Raw genomic sequence first — 20,605 nt, 5'->3', positions numbered from 1 at the left:
AAGGTGAATAATTGTTTTAGTATACTACTACACGTGAACACTCCAAAAATAAACAAGATAACACTTTCTGCCTGGATTTATTTGTATTTTTTCCTTTGAAACACTTGCAAAGCTTGATGTTTTGCGAGGAAAATAATATCCCGAGGTTGAGACCTCAAACATGGGATATTGCCGAATATCCCGAGATAGCGAACCAATAAAATTGCGCCATCTTAGGAGGTTTACCGTTAGCATATACTAATATGTTTTTTAGTGCTTCGGAATACATAGGCCCATTTGGTTGGTTTCATTTGGCCTCAGAATTGGCTTATAGCATTCAACCCAGCAGGCTGCCTAAAGAGCTCCATCAACCTCATATACCCTATTGCTAGCCTGCTACAAAATGACTGAGGAGGTGTCGACCTTAAGAGCTTGGTCTGCATTATAATAATATAAAAATAATGCCATATTATTATTGATTGTATAAATGTGTATGTTTGTGTGTGTGTGTGTGTGTGTGTGTGTGTGTGTGTGTGTGTGTGTGTGTGTGTGTGTGTGTGTGTGTGTGTGTGTGTGTGTGTGTGTGTGTGTGTGTGTGTGTGTGTGTGTGTGTGTGTGTGTGTGTGTGTGTGTGTGTGCGTGTGTGTGTGTGTGTGCCAAAACATGTGATAAAAATAACGAAAATAACGTTCACACAGTCAAGTGAGCATTTCAATTGATTCTGAACAGATAAGGGCTCGGCGCCTAAACGGTATGGTCGTATGGATACATGTCGAGCGTGTTGGAGCGCGTGCATTAGTGGCTTCGCGGCGCTGATTGGATGAGGTCTTGGTATAGAGGTTCGAAATAGGCGCGCTCGCTCTGCCGCCGTCAGTCACTCCACACACAGGCTCCTCTCCCGGACTTACAGCACTTTCAACGATACATTTGGGACAGCCATTTTCGCTATGGATGCTACGATTTATCAAATCATCTTGGGGGAGTTTGGCGACCTTAACTGTAGTTTAATGGACGCTTTCCAGGACACTTTTTACGAAAACATTTCGTTCTCATTGTTGAATATTGATGGTAAGCTGTGGTCATTGTAAAAATTGTGTCTGTCGAGGTTTTTTGTGTTAGATATTCGTATGTGCCTCCTTCTGTCTAAGCGTCGTTTTTTTTTATTTTTTTTGCTGTCTGAAGGTTCATATTGTAATGCCACAACGGATGAGATTGGGACCTGCTGGCCGCGGAGCAGCACCGGGCGGATGGTAGAGAGACCATGCCCCGAGTACATCAACGGGGTGAAGTACAACACAACAAGTATGCCTTCTCGTTTACTAGAAGAGCTATTTTTTTGTCTTCATGAAAACTGTGATTTAAATGGGCTAAACAAATATGTTACATTTACTGCAAATGTAGCCTATTTATATTAGGTTTACTGCAGATGTAACCTGCAGGTTGGACCTGCATTTATTATGCTTTCATAAGTAGGCTAGCTACCCTGCCACAGACTGCCCTACCACTGTCTGGAACTTAATGAATACGCAAGGAAATATTTATTGATGGAACAGAAATGAATTCAGATTAAACCCATGGAATGCTAGATATTGCGGAGAAATTAGGATTCTAGGGATATTTTGTCTCTGCAAAATCACCCCTATAATGTCCACGGTTGTAGTGTTGGAATACTAATCTGAACCCCCTCATCAAAGATGTGCCTTCATTTATGTCACATTATAAAAAGGAGGTTAAAGTAATCCCTGACGTCCCCTTTGCTTCACCGGCCGGAATCCAGACTCTTAATAGCGGTTTCCTTGGCTTCTCCATCCATCAATTCTGAGCAAAGTGCAGTCCTTTGCCACCGCACATGCACACAACACATTCTGTGACAGACATGTTGCTGGCCGCTTGAAGGGCCAAACTCTGACAGCACGGAGGCGTTCGTCTATTGTTAGCGATAAGTATCCCCAGGTGATTTTTGCAACAAAAAGAGGGGCAGTGGGCACATGAAAACTCTTTTGCAGTTGCTTTCTATAGTGAAGCCATGCATCTCTCATAGGCTTTTTCAAATGGATGGCAATTAGTGTAATGGAAATCTGAGATGGAGGGTTTGATGCGTTGTGCACAGAGCATAGAAGACTGGGTTGATCAGGAGAATGTGTCATTGAGGCAGTAGATCCAATGTGTTGATTGCACTGCAGCCAAGCACAGCCATCCAGCAGCATCACCATAGGTACATTTCTGAATGGATATTGGATTGGCAGCGGGTAGATCAGCATTGTTCATTCTTCACATCACTTTCTCTCTATCCGCTCCAACGATAGAACTAAAACCGGCAGAACTTCTTGAGAAATCACAGTTTATTACATTTTATTTATGTATTGTTTTTCTTCAACAAATGTCACGCATCCATTCTTACCTTGACCTGTCCGACCGACTCAGGCCCCAGGGGAGTGGGACTCTGGCTGATGGTATGTGTGGGTCTCACAGGAGGTGCAGTGGGTTGCTGCTGCTGCACAGCATGTCTAAACAGCATCAGTTCCTCTTCACAAAGTCCTCTTGGGGACCTCACAAACGGGGCTAATTGCATTATAATCTCCAGCTCACTGTTAAAAGGCTGGGAGAACATTTTTAATATATGAGAGGATTTTAATATACCGTAATTATATTCCTGTTTTCTGCTCATGTGTTAGCCCCCTTTTCCACCACCACCAACAACACCACCACCTCCACCGACAGCATCACCACCACTGACACCACCACCACCACTGACACCACCACCACCACTGACACCACCACCACCACCACCACTGACACCACCACCACCACTGACACCACCACCACCAACTCCACCAACAGCATCACCACCACTGCCACCACCACCACCACCTCCACCGACAGCATCACCACCACTGACCCCACCACCACTGCCACCACCACCACCACCAACTCCACCAACAGCATCACCACCACTGACACCACCATCACCACTGACACCACCACCACCACCACTGCCACCACCAACTCCACCAACAGCATCACCACCACTGACACCACCACCACCACCACTGACACCACCACCACTGACACCAGCACCAGTATCTCCAACATCTCCACAGCCACCACCACCGACATCTTCACCACTACCTGATCCACCTCCACCGCCCCCCACTGAAAGCTCAACTACTCCCTCCCCCTGCACCGGCACCGACACGACACCCCACAACCACCTCCACCCCCTCCACTGCCTCTCAAACTGAATGGGTTCGTCTTTTACCTCAAAGCACAGAGCTAAACGTTAAGGCCATGACAACTGAGCCATGTCTCTCAAGGGCTCCTCAATACTTCAACGGACCGCATCTGGTTTTCATCGCCGGTGCCTTTCTACACCGCCAATCTCAGAACAAGTACACCTACTGAGAAGCCTTGCTTCAGCTGCATGTGTGAATTATGGGCCCTTGAGATTCTAAGTGATATCTGTTTTACATTTAGTATTCCAGTGCTATTACGGTAAAAGAATGAGGCCATCGCTTGTTTCAGTCACAGGTCTGATTGCATGAAATTCAAAATAAATTCCACAGATACCACATCGCCACTCTCGGAGCCTCGTGATAGGATGACAGTGTCATCCTGTTATTAACAGACGATTCAAGATCCTGAGATTAATTCAAGAGTAGGATACACACACGATGATTCACACTATGTGGGAGCGTATTAATAGCGATGGCAGGAATAGGTTTTCAGAGAGCACGAGTTCACGTCTTAATTAAACACGTCTGTCTCTGCAGTGCCGCAGCCTTGTAGGAAGCCGTCGTAGAGAAGAGGGCGTGTGTTCATCAAGTCGATCGTAACCTACCGCGTCCGGTTAGATTTTTTGTGTGGTTTCTTTCTAACCACCTTGCCCTCGTATCCGCCAACAGAACTAATAATAGACCGCTCTCCGTTTGAGATGCTGTCCTGGGTGAGTTCCCGAGCGGAGTGCAACCAGCGGTGCTACAGAGAAGCTTATTAGGTTGCCCAGGGGGAGAAAGCCGAGATGGACACGCCTCGATCCTCTGACCCAGTTGTTGGCACTGAGACGACCACACACATCCTGTTTGACCTGGTTGTGCTGTTCGATAGATCTTATTTATAAACGGTTGGAAGGAAACTTTATGAGAGGTCATGATGAAAAAAAGGCAAAGGGTCAATGTCTCAAAAAAATGGAAATCTGAAGTATTCACTGTGGGAATATAGTGAAATGGCTTTCCATGTCATTCAACATATATCAACATGATACAATATTGATATCATGCGAGAGGCTTAAGAGGTTTATGAATTTTTAAAAGGAGTTGCACCCTTTTTACGCCAGTGTTCATCCCGTTTAGAAGTCAATATAAAACGTATATTCGTGGCATTAATAGCTGTTGAATACACTATATACACTCCCATGTGTCACATGTTCTGTTCTCAGCCAGATAAGAAGACTCCCGAGATACAGCAAAAAAAATTGGGTCATTTCGAGAAGTTAGTCCATCATGTTTGTTTTCTTATAAATGGCTCCTTCATGTATAGGCCTATTGTGAAGACACGTTATTAGTTCACACAATGCTGTCCATGGCTACAGTTTAAAGACAAGATCTCTGCCCCTACAATGGGGTGTTATTGGCTCTCTTATCTGTGTTAATAAAGTCTCTGCCGTACGGCCGAGCAGAACTTATGTTGTGCAGCAGGTACCGATCTGTAGGGCAAGCAGCAGACCATCTCCCTCGCTTCATGTCGGGAACAGAACTTGTCAGTTCATTTTAAATCACATGAATGAATCGGTGCACAGCCACTTGTTCTTCATGAGGGAAACACGGCACTTTAGATGCACTTAAGTTCAAAAATTGGCTGATTCTTCAACAAAGAGGAGAATATAATTAATGTTGACCAAAAAGTGACTTTGTTTCATTGGAGCTATTTATTTATTCGTTCAACTATTCATCACCGGCTTTCTGAATCATCTCAATCATCGCATGTTATTCAAACTACTGAGATCAATGAATTTATTCTTGTAATTTCAAATTGAGATGGAAATTACCCTGAAAAAATTATGCAACACATACTTTTCCTCCCTATGACTGGAGCGAAATGAATCACCAAGGTTAATCGCAAATAGCGATTGTTGGTTGTTTATTATTTATTTTCTATTTTCAGGGAAATTACCTGATTCAAGGTCTGTTCATAAGACCTTTTTATACTTATTATTTTGAATATGACGAATTAATCAGCTAATGGCAACTGTCTGAGACTAATCTAAAACCAGATCAGTGTTTGCAAGGTAAGATATATAGCATCATTATACAACTTGTAATAGTTAACTCATAATTTAGGAAATCATTGTTAAGGCCATGGAAGTGGGACCCTCTGTATTATATCGTCATTATTCTCATCACTGTTTTCCTATCATGGATGTTACCCATGCTTTGGAGAACCATTTCTAATCCAGGGAGCTCAAACATGGCCTTTCATTGGCTGGCCGGGGCCTGGCTGTAATTTGGGGCCTTAGATGGATCCCTTACCAGGCTTACACCTCGGTTCTCCCTGACCTACAGCCACACAAACACGTACACGCGCGCGCACTTGCACACACACGCATTCATTCAAACTCATACACAGTCATACGCCGCAGATCCACGCTATTCATAGTCGGTAAAAATAGTCCTTTCCAGTCAAGTGCCCAAGCTTACGGCGGACTCCTGTATTCACAAGCGTACTCTGACTTCATTTTTAATGCATGGGCATTTTTAGAGACAGCTACATTCTTCAGGATTTGCAAAATGTCTGGGATTGGGATAAAGGTGCATTTCCTTGAAGACCCCCCTGAGTTTAGGGCCATTGGGCTCTTTATAAAGTCTCCTCTCTTTCCTTTTCATCTCCTTTTGGCCTTTTCATAAATATGCGACCTGTTTGAATGCTACTGGCAGTAAAGTATCAACATCTGGCTTAGTTGGCGTAGTTCAGATCAGATACTACCTTTAGGAGAAAAACGTTGGTAATAAGTGACTCTTCTTAATTTGTCAAATCCACAAGAAGAAGAAATGGTTTTAGTTTAAAGTGATGTATTGTTCAGAGTGTACACACCAGGGGTGGTAAGATGGGTGATGTGTGTGTCAGAATATAGTTCTGAATAGAATAGAGTGTATTTTTGTGTGCCTGGATAGATGTATATCTTTTGTTCTGTGTGTAATCAGGGATGGGAGGGATGTGTGCAGGAGTATTGCTGCTGAGTTCAGGAGTCTTGTGGTTTGTGGGAAAAAGTTGTTGCTGAACCTGGTGGTTTGGATGTAGATTATTCTGCACTGTTTTCCAGGAGGTGAGAGAGTGAACAGTTTGAGGCTGGGGTGTTTGTGATCCCTAAGTATACTCAGGCTCTGCATGGCTGTGCGTGAACTAAGGCTGGGGGATTTGGTCTAAAAATAAAAACTCCAATTTTTTCAAACCAAATCCGATTATCGATTTTAATAGACTTTCCAAGTGAAAAAAAAAAAAAAATCAAGTTTGGATTTTGTTTGAAGGATTACAATGATTAACAAAAGCAAAATAAATAACACACATCTCCCACTCTGCTGCGTGCCTCAGTTTAAGATGTTGTAATAGATGTAATGTGCTGCTGCTTATGGTTGCCACAGACTTTAAGCAAACTACTACACACTCACTTTTTTTAGTGCATTCTGCCATGTTGATATTTATCTTTTAATTAAGTCCTAGGTAATTTTGAACAGTTGATGTGGGTCCAGGGTGTCATACAGTGAGGAAGTGAGGTTGGTTTTGACTTGCCGCTCAAAGCACTTCATGACGACGGATGTGAGTGCTATGGGGCACTGGCTATGGGGCACTGGGTAGTCATTTAAGCAGAGTGGTTTGGTCTTCAGGGACACACACATCTTGTCTGTGTGTCTGTCAACACCTTGAGTGATCTGCCGGGGATGCCCTGAGGGCCAGGTGTTTTTTGTGGATTATCCCTTTTGAAGGTTTAATACCCCTCTGGGTAGATGTTTCAAATGGGCAAGGGTCCTGGTTTGTTTAACCATCGCAGCAGCAGTCGGATCAGGGGTTCAGCCACAGTACAGCGCCGGGGACCATGTCTGCTACACACAGCCTTGGTCAAGGGCACCGGCAGGAGTCCCAACATGGACGTCCTTTGGTCTTCTGCATATCCACAGTAGGGGAGTTATCCTGAAAGCGTACATGAAGAGACAGTGTACATAAAAGAGACAGCGTCCGTAGAAGAGACAACATACATTGAAGAGACGGCGTCTACAGAAGAGACAGCGTCCACAGAAGAGACAGCGTACGTAGAAGGGTTTGGTTTATCTGCGAGAGATCGGACACTTCCACTGTTGGTTTCCTTTTCTAATTCCTGATGTTTTTAATCCGGACCACATGTTTTGGTGTTTGAGCCCCTGTAGTTGGACTCAACTTTGACCCTGTATGGCCTCTTTGCATTAAAGTTTGTCTGATTCCTTCCACTCTGTGGATAGAACAATGACGTCGGGCAGAGTATGAGTGGTTGGACCAATGTCAGAAGAACCGCATCACAGGCTTTCCCTGCTTTAGTCATTGCCTGTGAGCGGGGAGCAGCAAAATTGAGGTGCGGGGGGCCATTGGATTCAGGCCATTCCTGGAAAGGTGTCAACATGGTCTACCATGTTATCACCTTGCGTAGGAAAGCTGATCTGTTGAATCTCAGTAGCCCTTTCTTCACGGTTCAAATTGTCTGCCACTATAAACACAGCTTGTGAGTGTCCTGTGCCTGTCGATTACTCTGTAAAAGGCCAATGCGTGGCGTTGGTCGATTTGGTCATCAATTTTATTTGTATAGCCCTTAATCCAGAGTCCCAGTCTCATAGAGCTTTGCAGGATATATATTTATACCGCCCCATATCCCTAGCCCCTGAAAGAACACGAAGAAACTCCCTTAACTAACAAGTAAACTAACAGGTTGATTTAGCTGTAATGAGAGCTGAAGAATACTCCTACGAGCCAAATGAGTAAAGAAATATGATTTGTGGAATTTAAATTTTCAGACCGATTCCCTGATTACAGGTAGCAGATTGGAGAGGGATTAGAGAGGACTATATTGAGCAGTAGCTTCTTCAAATCTGACCTGAAATTTTTTTGAAATCTGACCTGAAATTTATCGGAGTATATTATGAAGCATATAATAAAAAAGTATATAAATATATGTATATATATAGATACATATATATATATAAAAGTTTTTCATTTTTATCACCAATAAACTAACCTTTTCAGGCAACACTAGATAGCTTTCACTGGTCTTGCACCATTTTTCAACGGTGTAGTCTGAATAAACCGGGCTTCAACCATTAGTAGCGCGGAAATAGCAATGACATCTTTGGAATTCCCTGATCGACCGCATTGCCATCTTCTCAACCATCGCTATAGGATGAGAAGGTTTACGTTGTTCCCCTGATCACGCGACAGGGTGTATATTGACCGACAGTGCATCACTATTAACTGACCATGTACCGTTCTCCGGTAGGACTCTGCCCAGGCCCTCATAAGCAGGAGTGGATCAATACATTTGTCATCCTTTGTTGCTGTTGTCACGGCCGAGGGGGATTCACTTCATTTAGCCTCAGCTACTTGATAGTTTCATTGTGTTTGCAACACTGTGCATAAAGAACTTTCTCAGATTGCAGATTCAAGGTCACTCAAGCCAGACATATTGGATAAAAACATTTATGGTGTTTAACCTTTAATTTGAAGGTTCAACAAAAAATAACAAGATTTAAGATGTTTTCATTCTTTTGTAAGACATACTTCATAAGCACAAACTAATGATTTTTAAAAACTCTCAAGAATATGTAGTAGACCGTAGTCAATTGAGTTTGACCGGGGAGTCAGTGACTAACACCAGACTATGATGACAAACAAGGAGAAGGCTGCAGGGATGTGATTAATCTGCTCATCCTCCAGCGTGAGGCCCGGAGAGTTGGTGGTGGGAGAAAGCATTAGTCACTGGCGGCACCTCTCTCTCCCCACCCTCCCTCTCTCGTCACCAGTGCCACCTTACCAACACCGCCCAAAACCAACTGTAAAAGTGCAAGTGTAAGTGGGTCTGCATCAGCATCAAGAAAATAACCCCCTCACCCAGCCGCAAGCACCATAAATACAATGTCCTTGTTGACAACGGCAGAATATTTTGCAGGGTTTGCAGTACCCAGTTTGACAACAAAACAAGTTTTCTCCATCCCCGCCCCCCATTAAGACTCCCACAGGCCCAAAACGTTTTAAATTTGACTTGGTCTGCCCTAAGCATGTGATTTCTTTTAGACAGATGTTGTTTTAAACTTCTTGTACATGCTCCTTGTGTGTATTATGCTCATTTGTACACTAATTCAATTAATGAAATCTCGTTCATCTCCGACGATCACTTGATTAATAAGGAGCTTCATGTTTCAGCAGTGCGTCCTGAAGTGCTTGAAGTGCATAAAGTACCTGAAAGCGCTGTTGTTTTCGTATAACTGGTTATGCTGCAGCATTACTTCCTGACAACCACACTATTCTAGAAAATAATCTGAGAGTCACAAGTAACACATTTCCCGCTCGAGCTGTGATACAATATGAATGCAATAATAAACCCACATAAAATCAATGAGCAGCTCAATCAACTGTAAACCACTTTCACATTGTGCATTGCCAGTGGAAGTGGAATCTGTGGTGTTTCTGTCAATGTCCTGACAATACGTGATTCAAAAGGATACAATAGCTTTAGCCTTTTGTACAGCTTTACCCTTTTCCAAAGTAGGAACCAATGTTGATCTCTATATCCAGCATATTTAGCTCTGTGGAGCGACTGTTAGTGTGTGTGTATTTTTTGTGTGAGGTGTCCTCCATCTCCTCCAAGGCCTATCTCTAAGCCAAAAGTCTCTTTTGTGCTTAGTATGTTTGAAGCAAGGACCTCTCTGGGTTATCTGTGATCTGCCTGCATGTGTCCTAAAGGGGGTTCAGCTGTCATGCAACCCCTGAGTTGACCCCAGTTGCAGCTGGCAGCGACTGGTCTCTCTCTCTCTCTCTCTCTCTCTCTCTCTCTCTCTCTCTCTCTGTAGCTTGGAATCAGGATATATCCCACTGCGCAATGTGTCGACCAAGCGACGTCATATCTGTTTCATTATTGGTTGTCAAATTTTGGTCCACTGGAAGGGGTTGTTTTGTAACACTATTCGACGTCTACCGAACGTCTAATGTTGACGTCCGTGGGACCTCTCTGTGTAAGGGCTATTTATAGTCCAAATGTGGTTGTTTGTGGACGTCTTTTCAACATCAAATTTAGACAAATTTTAAACGTCTTTTTTATACGACTTCTATATTTTATTTATATGCTTATGGTTGTTGCAATCGAAAAAGAGAAACGGCGATTTATTGAAATGAAGGGTCGAAGAAATAATGTGGACCCGAAGTGAACTGACAATTGCAGTGGTCCAAATGAGGAGCAAAGTCGAACTATGGCTTTAATCTGAGTAAGCTGTGCATGTAAACGTACTGACTGGCTCAGACGCTCTTGATAGGGAGCTGTCCTCGTCTGGTTTGTTTGAGATCACTGGCTCTCACTCAAAATATATGAAGTGAAAAATTACTTGATTACTTAAAATAAATAAACCAGGAAATGTAAAATAACAACAAAAAAATATTACATCATGTATACATTTCCTGCACCGGTCATAGGCGTCCAAATGACGTCCAAAATATGTACCCAGTTCAAAGGTGAAATGTTGAACGTCAATATGACGTCCAAGTTTCGTCATGGTTTGACATCCAAAAAGTGGACCTAATTTTGACGTCAAATAGATGTCCAGAATTGGTCATGGACCGATGGACTAGTATCGGACATCCAATGTTTAGTGGGAACATGCTGTGGCACACTCACCAAAGAACACATTATTTGATTGTGTTATCTGTCCATTCTATAATTTAACAATAAGGTAACTATTGGTGTTATAATTAGAAATTATACTCAACATTATTGTCTATTTATTTATTTTTTTACAAATCAAATAATATCGTTATATAATATTTATTTAATTAAATCATTTCTTCGTTACGTGAGCAGTGTTTTCCATTTGGTACGCTGCATTTCGCACATAATTATGCACAGAAGGACTGTTTCCCTCGTAAACAAGTGTTGCGGTAAGACCCTCCCCATAGAATATTGTAAATCCCGCATTCTGTTGATGCAGTTTTCCCATCGCCTCAATCCCAACACAGCTGCCAATTTTCATCTTGTACAACAGCGGTAATCTGCCCTAATTCATTAAGCCTTATGTCTTCAGTCAGGAGCAGTGCTTGAAATGTACTTTCAGGGGCTAACTCAATAGTGGATTAGTTGGCAGGTTAGCGAGTCAGTCAATCATCCGAGTGTTATCAACACTTCAGGGTCCAGCCTCTCCCCCTGGCCTGTCTGCCTCAGATTGATGTACCGAGGCCTGCTGCTTAACGCATAGCACAAATACAACTGATGGAATGGTTCTTGCTATCCCCATTCCGATACAGGCAGCTGATATATGCTATATAACCTAAGGTCACTTTCTCTTTCTCCCTCCCTCTCGCTCTCTCACTCTCCCTCCCTCCTTCTCTCTTTCATCTCTCATTTCCCTCCCTCCCTCTGTCTGTCTCCCTCTTTCTCGCTTTTTTCTCCCTCAGTACTTCCCTCTTTCTCTCTCTCTCTCTCAAACTCTCACTATTTCTTACTCCATCCCTCTCTCGCTCTTTCTCTCTCTCTCTCCCTCACTCCCTCCCCCTCACTCACTCTCTTTCTTCTCATTCCCTCACACATGCTCAGACATCTTTGCACACAGGCAAGCACACATAAAAAAAAACAAGCGGACACACACACAACACGAAAACCATTTCTCCAATGTGCTGGTGTGAACTTGTGTGTCGTTTGTTAGTCAAACACTTAGTGAATTATGAATGCAAATCTATATGCATAATGTATTGTATCTAATGGATTGTTGCTTTTTTTCAATTCTTAGTTGATTAACCTCACAGTCCATCATCCTAGACCTCTGAATGATGTTAAGCATAATGCCCTTATAACCCTTACTCCTGTATTCTTAAAGAATAAAGCTGCATTTTCTCTAAGCCGCAGGAGCGGTAAAATAGGGTTGGATGTTTCAATGCCTTAAATAAGCCGCTCTGTTGTATAAACCACATCTTATTACATACCTCAGCTCAACAACCCATTTACTTGCATGTACCGCCCGATGCTGGCGTGAAACCGTAACAATGGTTTAAATAAACAATATTCCTTGGAGCCGCTCTGTGTTACCGGTTAACAGACAGGTGGAAGCAGCTTCTGTGAGTAATAGGCGATAATGCAGATTCAAGCTTCAGTAAAACCCTGAACTTTTTGACAGATTTAGCAAACAATTTTACTTTTTTTCTTTTCGTCAATATTAGTGTTATTGCAAATGCGAAAATCAATATATATATTTTATTTTGGTATTTACACAAAATGTAAAACTTTGATCAGTAGATACGTATGCATTTTTTTACAAATCCTAATGGTTTTATCAACTATGAGACACATCACTGTCCATATTCAACCACTACCTGTCTTATATATATTTAAACATCTGTTTACACCCACACACGTTTTCTAGTTGACTGCCTATTTGTTTTGTTAGAAACTTGCAGGCTTTTTAGATATGTTCATGTTGTTATTATCTTGTGTTTCTCTTGCTGCTGCTGTTGTAAACCTCAAATTTCCCCCATAGGACCAATAACGGGTTATCTGATCAGCAACCAAGGACTCGTCTGTGGGATAATCCTGAGCACTACAATAAGCCTTTGGTATTTTATTTGATGCTTGATTCTGGGTCTCTATGTTTTAATCCACTGAACTGGGTGTTAATGTTGTACTTTCATTGACTCATACGCATACGTTTATCAGCAAAGAATAACTAAAAACAAAAAAATTAAATTAAAAAAATGCAGCTTGACATACAATTACGATAACTGTCTTACGGAAGCAGGTTTAAGCGACAGCCACGACTGATCCATAGGCTAAACACAACCATAGCATCATAAGAGAACCGATGATAAAATAACAGAAACACAAATGATTCCATGATTCACGGCCCGTAATAAGGCTATCCAAAGACGTGCAACGTCCCAGCAGTCCCCCGCTAGAGATTGCTTTATTACAGACTAGAGCATGAATATCCAATATCTTCCTAGCTCAGTTTGACAAGATCAATATGATGGATCAATCCACAGTTCACGGCAATCCCGCCAATCAACTGCATTCAAAACAAGAGTAAAATCAACAGCTCGTCCAGATCTCATTACAATAACGTTTGAGATTATTTAATATTTTCCCTTTGTGGCATAGTCCTTTCAAAGTTTTTATTCTGATATGTTGCTCTCTCATTAGATCTAACATGAAATACTTCTCCTTGTGAAGCAGTAGTTCTCTTGTAATGATTATTTTCTCTACATGATTTCTATCATGCCATACCTATATATTAAGCCTCCATATCATGTTTGTTTCAGTTATTGTAAAGCACTGCAATGGTTATTCTGGGAGACTTTGAGTGGCCCCAGGGTAGACAGAGCAGAGAGCCCTAGAAGAAACTCTATGTAGTTCCTCCAGCCGGTAGTGGCAGAACGACCCAATAGGATGGGATTTATTTCTCTTAATACAAAGGCAATCGTTTTTTTCATTAGTTTAGGATGTCAGCGGTCAAGTCTTCTTCATACTATCTATTTTGCTTGGTTATATTTTTATTATAAAGCATAATTTCTGATGCTTGTTTCACACCGTAAGAAAAACCTTAATAACGTAATTAGAAGTGAATTCCGTAATTTCGTTGTCTGTCACTTTAATAAAAAAAAATTTCCCGCTCGGCTCTCGCCGCTTCATGGCCTTCGGGCGCTTCTGTCTGGATTCGACATCAGTCAGGGTTAGGTGCTTTGTCAAAGACACCTCGATACTCTGCTTGGTGAAGCTGGGGATCGAACCAACAACCTTCAGGTTACCAGCCAACCCGCTCTTCCACCTGAGCTACTGCCGCCACACAATATACAAAATATATTAACAATCTAAATGGCAGAGTTAGACCTACTCCAGACCTCCCTCCAGACACAGACAGACTGTCCTAGCTCACAGAACCAGTGAGTCATCGTCACTCTGGTCAAGGCTAGTGCTTTCACCTCAAAAAGTCGCCAAAAGTCATCAATAGCAGCTGAAAAAGAACCTAGATTTGTCGCTTGTCGCTGTTTTGAAAAAAAGTCGCCAAAGGGGTTTGAAAAGTAGCTAAATATAGCGACAAAATCGCCAAGTTGGCAACACTGCGGTTTGGTCCAGTAGTCGTAAGCATCTTTGTATTTAATGCGCATGCGCAGGCTCCTAATCAAATATAACAGTGTTTTAGGAAGAAAACAAAAAAAAAATATTTGGATTGAATGACAAAATTATTAATCAGTTGAATACACAACCTTAAAATTTTACATTTGTCAAAATGGATATTTCTTAATTGAGCTCCTAATTAAAAATATCTATATTTCACAGTATTTTGAAATAAAAAAAAGTTATTTTAAAAATAAAACAAAAAATGTTTATTTGAATTGAATTACAAAATAATAATCACATGAAGTACGGCTTAAAACCCTTTTTCCAGTGCATGTCATAGAGCTGTCCTCTGGAACAAAGTGTCCCAGGGCAGATGAAGTGTTAGAATTGCTCCTCGTTAGCCCAGTCTGGGCTCTTCTTGATTTTAATAACAGTCCATCTCCCCTGTCCCAGAACATCCACTTGTGCTCCCAATCAATGGGATAACTGGAGAGTGCAGCCCAAGGACCACTGCTTTTTAAACTCTTTCAAAGGGGAAAAAAAGTATCCCCACCTCTTATCCGTGTCAAAGTTTTTTGTTAGAGGGCAAACAACAAATGGTTTCGTGTTCTCACTGAACTCTTTTGTTTTCTTTATCCTTATATCTCTTAGATTCATAAAATGTACAGAATGTCGATTTCAGTGTTAAAATGAGGGTCATATTTGAGTGTTTTAATATAGCGCCTGCGAGAGCATCACTCTTGCACCCAATTTAAAAGAGTCAGAGAGCACAGAGTATTAGCACGTGAATGCAAAAGGTTTTTTGCCATTGATGCATGCAATGTGTTGCTTGCAATGAGTGTGTCAATTATTAATACCACTACGGTTGGTTGATTCACTGCTATTCCGTATTCAACTGGATTTGGTGTGACAATAAAATCAAATAGTCTTTATCTGCACTGTAATACCTGACAAGTTAGTTCAACTTAAACTATTTGAGGAAACCGATTGCCTTGAACTATTTAAGTTTACTAACTCACATAAAATAATTGCTGGTACTTAATTTATTTAAGTAAAGATAACTCTTATATCTAGAGTTATTGTGACATGTGTATTATGAGTTAGCATTACTAATTCCATTTACTGAAGTGAAATGTAAAGAATTAGCTTTTTACACTTAAATGCAGCAATTAATTCATCGTATATAACATGTGTTCATGTAACTTATTACATTCTAGTTGCGACAACTTAAAACTACATTTTGTCTACTCAATTCATTTGAGGAAACCGATTGCCTTAAACCGATCAAGTTAAATGAACACAATGGATTCACCAATCTCTGATGCAACTCAAATTACTGTAGCGAGCAGCGCGGGAAGGACGAGACGGGAGCCCAGGTTTAAATGGCGGCGCAACTCTCGTGCCTTAGTACACCGCACGACCACGAGAGCTGCCTATATTCAAACCCACGTACACAACAGAAAACACGGCACAATTGACCAACACACACAACACTCTCACTAATGGTCCCGATCACACTACACATCACTATTAACACACAAACAATAAAGAACCCAAACCCGTTAACCCCACTTAACCTAATAACACAACAAGTTATACAAAGACAATAAAACCACTTTTCCCCAAACATTATGAATACCCAGACTCCCCGGGGGTAGGAGTCGCCAAGTATCACTAATTAGAAAAAGAATTACAAAGCTTCAGTCCCTCTGAACCTTGACCGAAAGGTTGTGATTTTTTTAATTTTTAAGAACTACTTATCAGGAACAATAAAAAAACAAAAAAGATCTTGATAATTTACTCTAGCTCATTTCTCAATGCCTGCAACTTTGGTTTGAGACGCTTTCTACGACGTCTTTCTGTTGGTGTCGGGTCAGCCATCTCTTCTTCGTTCGTTACCAGACTCCGGTTGCATTGTGGGATAGCGTAGTGAACTCCGTGGTTTACTTTGGCGGTAGCACGCATTCGGAAACGTCTTGCGTACTACACAATGCGTACTGAGCATTCCGACGCGCTATATTTTTTGGCGTACTGCAAAATGCATACTATATAGTAGTCAAGTATGAGTATTCGGATTCAGCCGTTTTTGATAAATGGGTTTCCCAAATATAAAGAGCTAGCGCCTGTTAAAAGACACACAAGCTGTTTGAGACACAATCAAAAAAGGTTGAACGAAAATGTGTGTCATAAGCTTATTTATTTATGCCAATATTCTGTGATTAACTTTAAATCTTTACACTGTGATCATTGAAATTATGTCACAGTAATTATTTGTTTTAATTGGGCATTGCATAATCATCAGAAATGATTATAAATAATAGAGATAGCGATAAAAACGAATTACACAAAGTGTAGCTTATATAGTCTAATGAAAATGATATAGCTACACTTAAGTTAAATAAGTCAATGGAACACATTGGAATACATAAGTTAGACTTAAAATGTTCCATATTTGAGCAGCACTCAAAACAAAAGAGTTATTACATCAATTATTGATTCTTAAGTTCTGTTCATTCAGGTGAATGAGTAACCCCAACGATTTTTGAGATTTAAGTTACGTCTACTTAGTTCTTTTAGTAAGATGTACTGTTAGGTTTTACAGTGTGGCTGCTGGGTCCATCCTGCTGGACAACTCTGCGGTGCTGAAGCAGAAACACAGCAGGAAGTGTGGAGGGTGTCTTCACGAGGGTGTGCCACATTACGTTGCCATCTATAGGACTGCAGTGGGGTGAGCTTGGCGTGCCATCAGCCAGAGCTTAGCCAGAGCGTTTGGAACATCTGTCTTTGGTTTGATTGGGTCAATGAAAGCCAGTGACCCTTGAGAAGAAGTTGACACCAAATGAGAGACAGGCCGGCGATCGCTGGTTGAAGATGTGTGAGGGGCAGCCTACTGCATGTTTTGCTGCTGCTCTGGCTGCATCTGGCTTTTGAGTCATGCTGTGCACTACGGGAGAACAGCAGGCTGGCAGACAGAAACACACTGCAGCATACAGTCAATTGGAGAACCCAGCAAGTGACCGAAGTACTGCTGCTCACTTGTCCCTTTTGTTTCCAGTTGGCTTGAGGAGATTTGAGCATTCTTTGAGTTGTTGCTATGCTACCGCCTATTGTTTTGATCATTCTTACGACCAATTTATTTCACGCTGTGATTTTCAGGGGTTTCATCAGAATCTGTAATAACGATCCATTCAAGACGAGTGATGAGAAGTCTTTTCTGCAAAAAAGGCACTGCAAGTTGATGGATTTGAATACAGTTCTCTATCTTTTCGCAGTTCAGTTCAAATATTTGGGACGATAGGAAACAGTTTCAGAACAATGCAGAGAGAGCTGCAGCAGTGTGATCTGGTTAGTTGCACAGGGTCTGAAGCCGTTGCTTGGTGTCTCAAGAAATTCACTTGATCAAATCCTTAAAAGATAGTTGTTTTCAATCTTCAATGTCTCCGGTAGACGATGACCGCAAAACTCAGCGACACAATGTGGCACACCAAAGGATACAATGGTAATTACTTTAAAAAGGGGAATTATGACCATAAAATATCCCAGCGTGATATCGATTGATATTTAGTTTCTCAGCTGTCGCCAAGAAGCTTAGCGTTATTATTCATTAGTTGCTCTCCAGGTGGGAATACAACCGTTGAAGTTTGGTGCATTGCCAGCTCCCAACTCTGTGCACAACATTGTTGTAAGCCTTCTGCCTCTGATGCTGCAGTAGCCACAGACAGCTCACGTCACTACAATGGGCCAGTTTCAGAACCGGGTCACAGCCTGGACGTCCAAGCAGTTTCATCGCTAATCTTTGATCTGAACTGGACTTAATAAAATGCTGTGCATGGATTAGTGGTGTAGCGGAAAAAAAAGGTACTAAATAAATATCCATAAAGGTATACAGCATTCAGAAAATTAACTGTAAGAAATAACTTTTTTTACAGTAACTTTAGAATCGCCAGCTTGTACTAAGATTCATTGTATTTTCATGTTGTTTTTGACAGACTTAGTAACATGTCCACATTGTTTGCAGAAAGGGCAGAGCTGCTGGCACTAACAATGTCTTCCACCATGGAGAACAGCCTCTCTCTAGGGACAGAGGCAGCACGTACAGCAAGGCAGCGCTTAGCTAACAATGGCAACGTGGGGATCTCTGGGCTCATTGGTCCTCCAGCACAAAAGTGGCCCGGAATCCAGTGAAGTGCGGCTACCTCTTCCTTCACCATCTGAAGAGTAGGCTTCTTTCTCTCCTCTGTCTTGTAGAGCTCACCTAACCGCTAATTAAATATTAGGCAAAAAGGATATGATATGAATGCCGCCTCTGGACAGGGTTCATATAATTAGCCTTATGGTCCATGGTAATGGCGAGCCCTGACTCACTACCCGGCTTGTAAGGTCCTTTCACAGTGAACGTGAGTTTTGGGTGAGATTTTTAAAATGACAAAAAAAATTAAAATCATTCTGTTGAATGACAATGCGATTTACATTTTGTGAAAAGACGACATTCATTTGATTAACACCAAGGTTGATTCTTTAAGGCTCTCGCAAGCGGATACGTCCGTTCAGCCATCACATTCGGGTCTCTTTGTCATAGTCACCAATGTGGAGACTTTATAAGTTGTAGGACGTGGCCAAGGTAACAGCCTATTTAGGTTTCTCAACACACTGTTTTTTACTGCATCCAAAGAGGTAAAGTACAAAAATTAATATATACTACATTTATATATATTGTTTATTATCATTCATCTCGATAGCAGTCGCAATACAAGCCAATGTTTACTTGCACTTGTGTTGTTTACTTGCAAATGTAGTTTTTTTTTTTAAAACTCTCTATGAAAAGGGTGATAGCCTAGTTTAGTTATTGAGCAGGGCTACTAAATGCTCCAAAAGACACCCACTTATTAGATCCCCCTCATCCGCGAACAGCCATCGCTCGAACCTCCAGTACACCTTAATCCTCTCAATACATGGGATGTTTTGGTAAAGCGGCGGAGCATAAGCTATTAATCTGAAAGTATTCTGTCCGTCTTTTCACCGTTCCATTATTATCAGAATATGCAGCATCTTCGCATCGTGGCTATTAAACAGTTTTAATTTGCGTGAAACCTTTATTGTTCATCAGGCGTGACGTAGGCCATGCGAGAAGGGCGAGATTCTCTATCGTTAGCGTAACTTTTGGAGACAAATGTTGAGCATTTTTTTTCTTTGATACGTTCGCCTGCTCTCACTCCGCAGTCATTTAAGGGGCTAGAAATGGCACTTGCATTGCATCAAGATATCTCTTCTTTATTTTTAATGCATACATTTTTTTGTAACTACATTTTATATTTCAGCATTTCTTCTCTTTTAATCTTTGTTTTGGCCTGGTGGGGGTCCTCGTTGGCCTGGCCTGACACTAAGATGCCACACACACAAAGGCATTCTGCACATAAAGTGGTTAAAACAATTCTGCCTAAGTTCTGTACACATGGTACACAGTACACACGCACATTTTGTGTACGAATATGCGTAACATTACACCCCTAGTACGTGTGCCTCAAAATCCCACACAACGAGTTCCGAGTTACTATCCACTGAGACAACTCCACTGTCCACGTGGTCACGTGACATGGAGAAGGCTTGAGCGTCTTTCTCTGGAGACGTTTCCCCAATCAAGTGCTTCTTTAGAATAGAAGCCGCAAGTAACTTTCCTTGACACCACGAAGGCAGACAATGTCAAAATAGAAGCTCTCAACGCAGTGTAATACTCATTATTATCTTATTTGACTCCCCTCCCTTGAGGCATTATTCAATAATAGTTCATCAGCACAATGTACGTGACAAAGATAAGTCTAGTTTGGCATTGCTATCTTTTACAATTAATTTCCCATGTCATCGTATTGTTCTTTTCAAGATATCTTGTGCCGTGAGTAGCTTTGAGCTGCTGGTGTGTTAGAAGTGTGACTTTGACAGCCTGGAGAAGCAGGATGTGTTATGTTTTGTGATACTCCTCTCTACACATCCTCTCTTTGGCTGTGTTATTATAACTGAACGTAGGTGGCCAGTACAATAATAAGACAGATGGTTTGATTAGCAAGATTAGAGCAAACCACACATAGGGCTTTCCACATGCACCGAAAGTCGGACGTTCTCCTGATAATCCCCGCCGGGGCTGTATGTTTGAACTGGTGTCAGAATCTGCCCCTGTAAAGTCTGGAGAATTAGGGAGCCGGAGTGAGTCTGCTTTTGCTGACGTGTTGCTGACGTGTTGATGTCGTTTCTGTCATGCGGCTGGAGTGAAATTTGACAGCACGGAGTTTAGCTGCCTCATACTTT

The 20,605-nt window shown here is 41.7% G+C and overlaps 1 protein-coding gene across 2 annotated transcripts in view; it reads left to right on the top strand.

Moving 5' to 3' along the window:
• The first annotated feature begins 865 nt into the window (after positions 1–865).
• The window catches only part of LOC130388023 (corticotropin-releasing factor receptor 2), a 36,631-nt gene continuing 16,891 nt past the window's right edge, over positions 866–20,605 (top strand). For both annotated transcript variants that reach the window (XM_056597321.1, XM_056597320.1), the window contains exons 1-2: positions 866–1,047; positions 1,162–1,281. In XM_056597321.1, the coding sequence (XP_056453296.1) occupies positions 927–1,047; positions 1,162–1,281 (241 nt within the window). In that variant the 5' untranslated portion in view covers positions 866–926. The remainder of the gene's footprint in view (positions 1,048–1,161; positions 1,282–20,605) is intronic.

This window comes from Gadus chalcogrammus, chromosome 8 (genome assembly GCF_026213295.1).
Source record: "Gadus chalcogrammus isolate NIFS_2021 chromosome 8, NIFS_Gcha_1.0, whole genome shotgun sequence".
In the NCBI taxonomy this organism is placed as follows: Eukaryota; Metazoa; Chordata; class Actinopteri; order Gadiformes; family Gadidae; genus Gadus; species Gadus chalcogrammus.
This window is presented reverse-complemented; position numbering and strand designations above follow the sequence as displayed.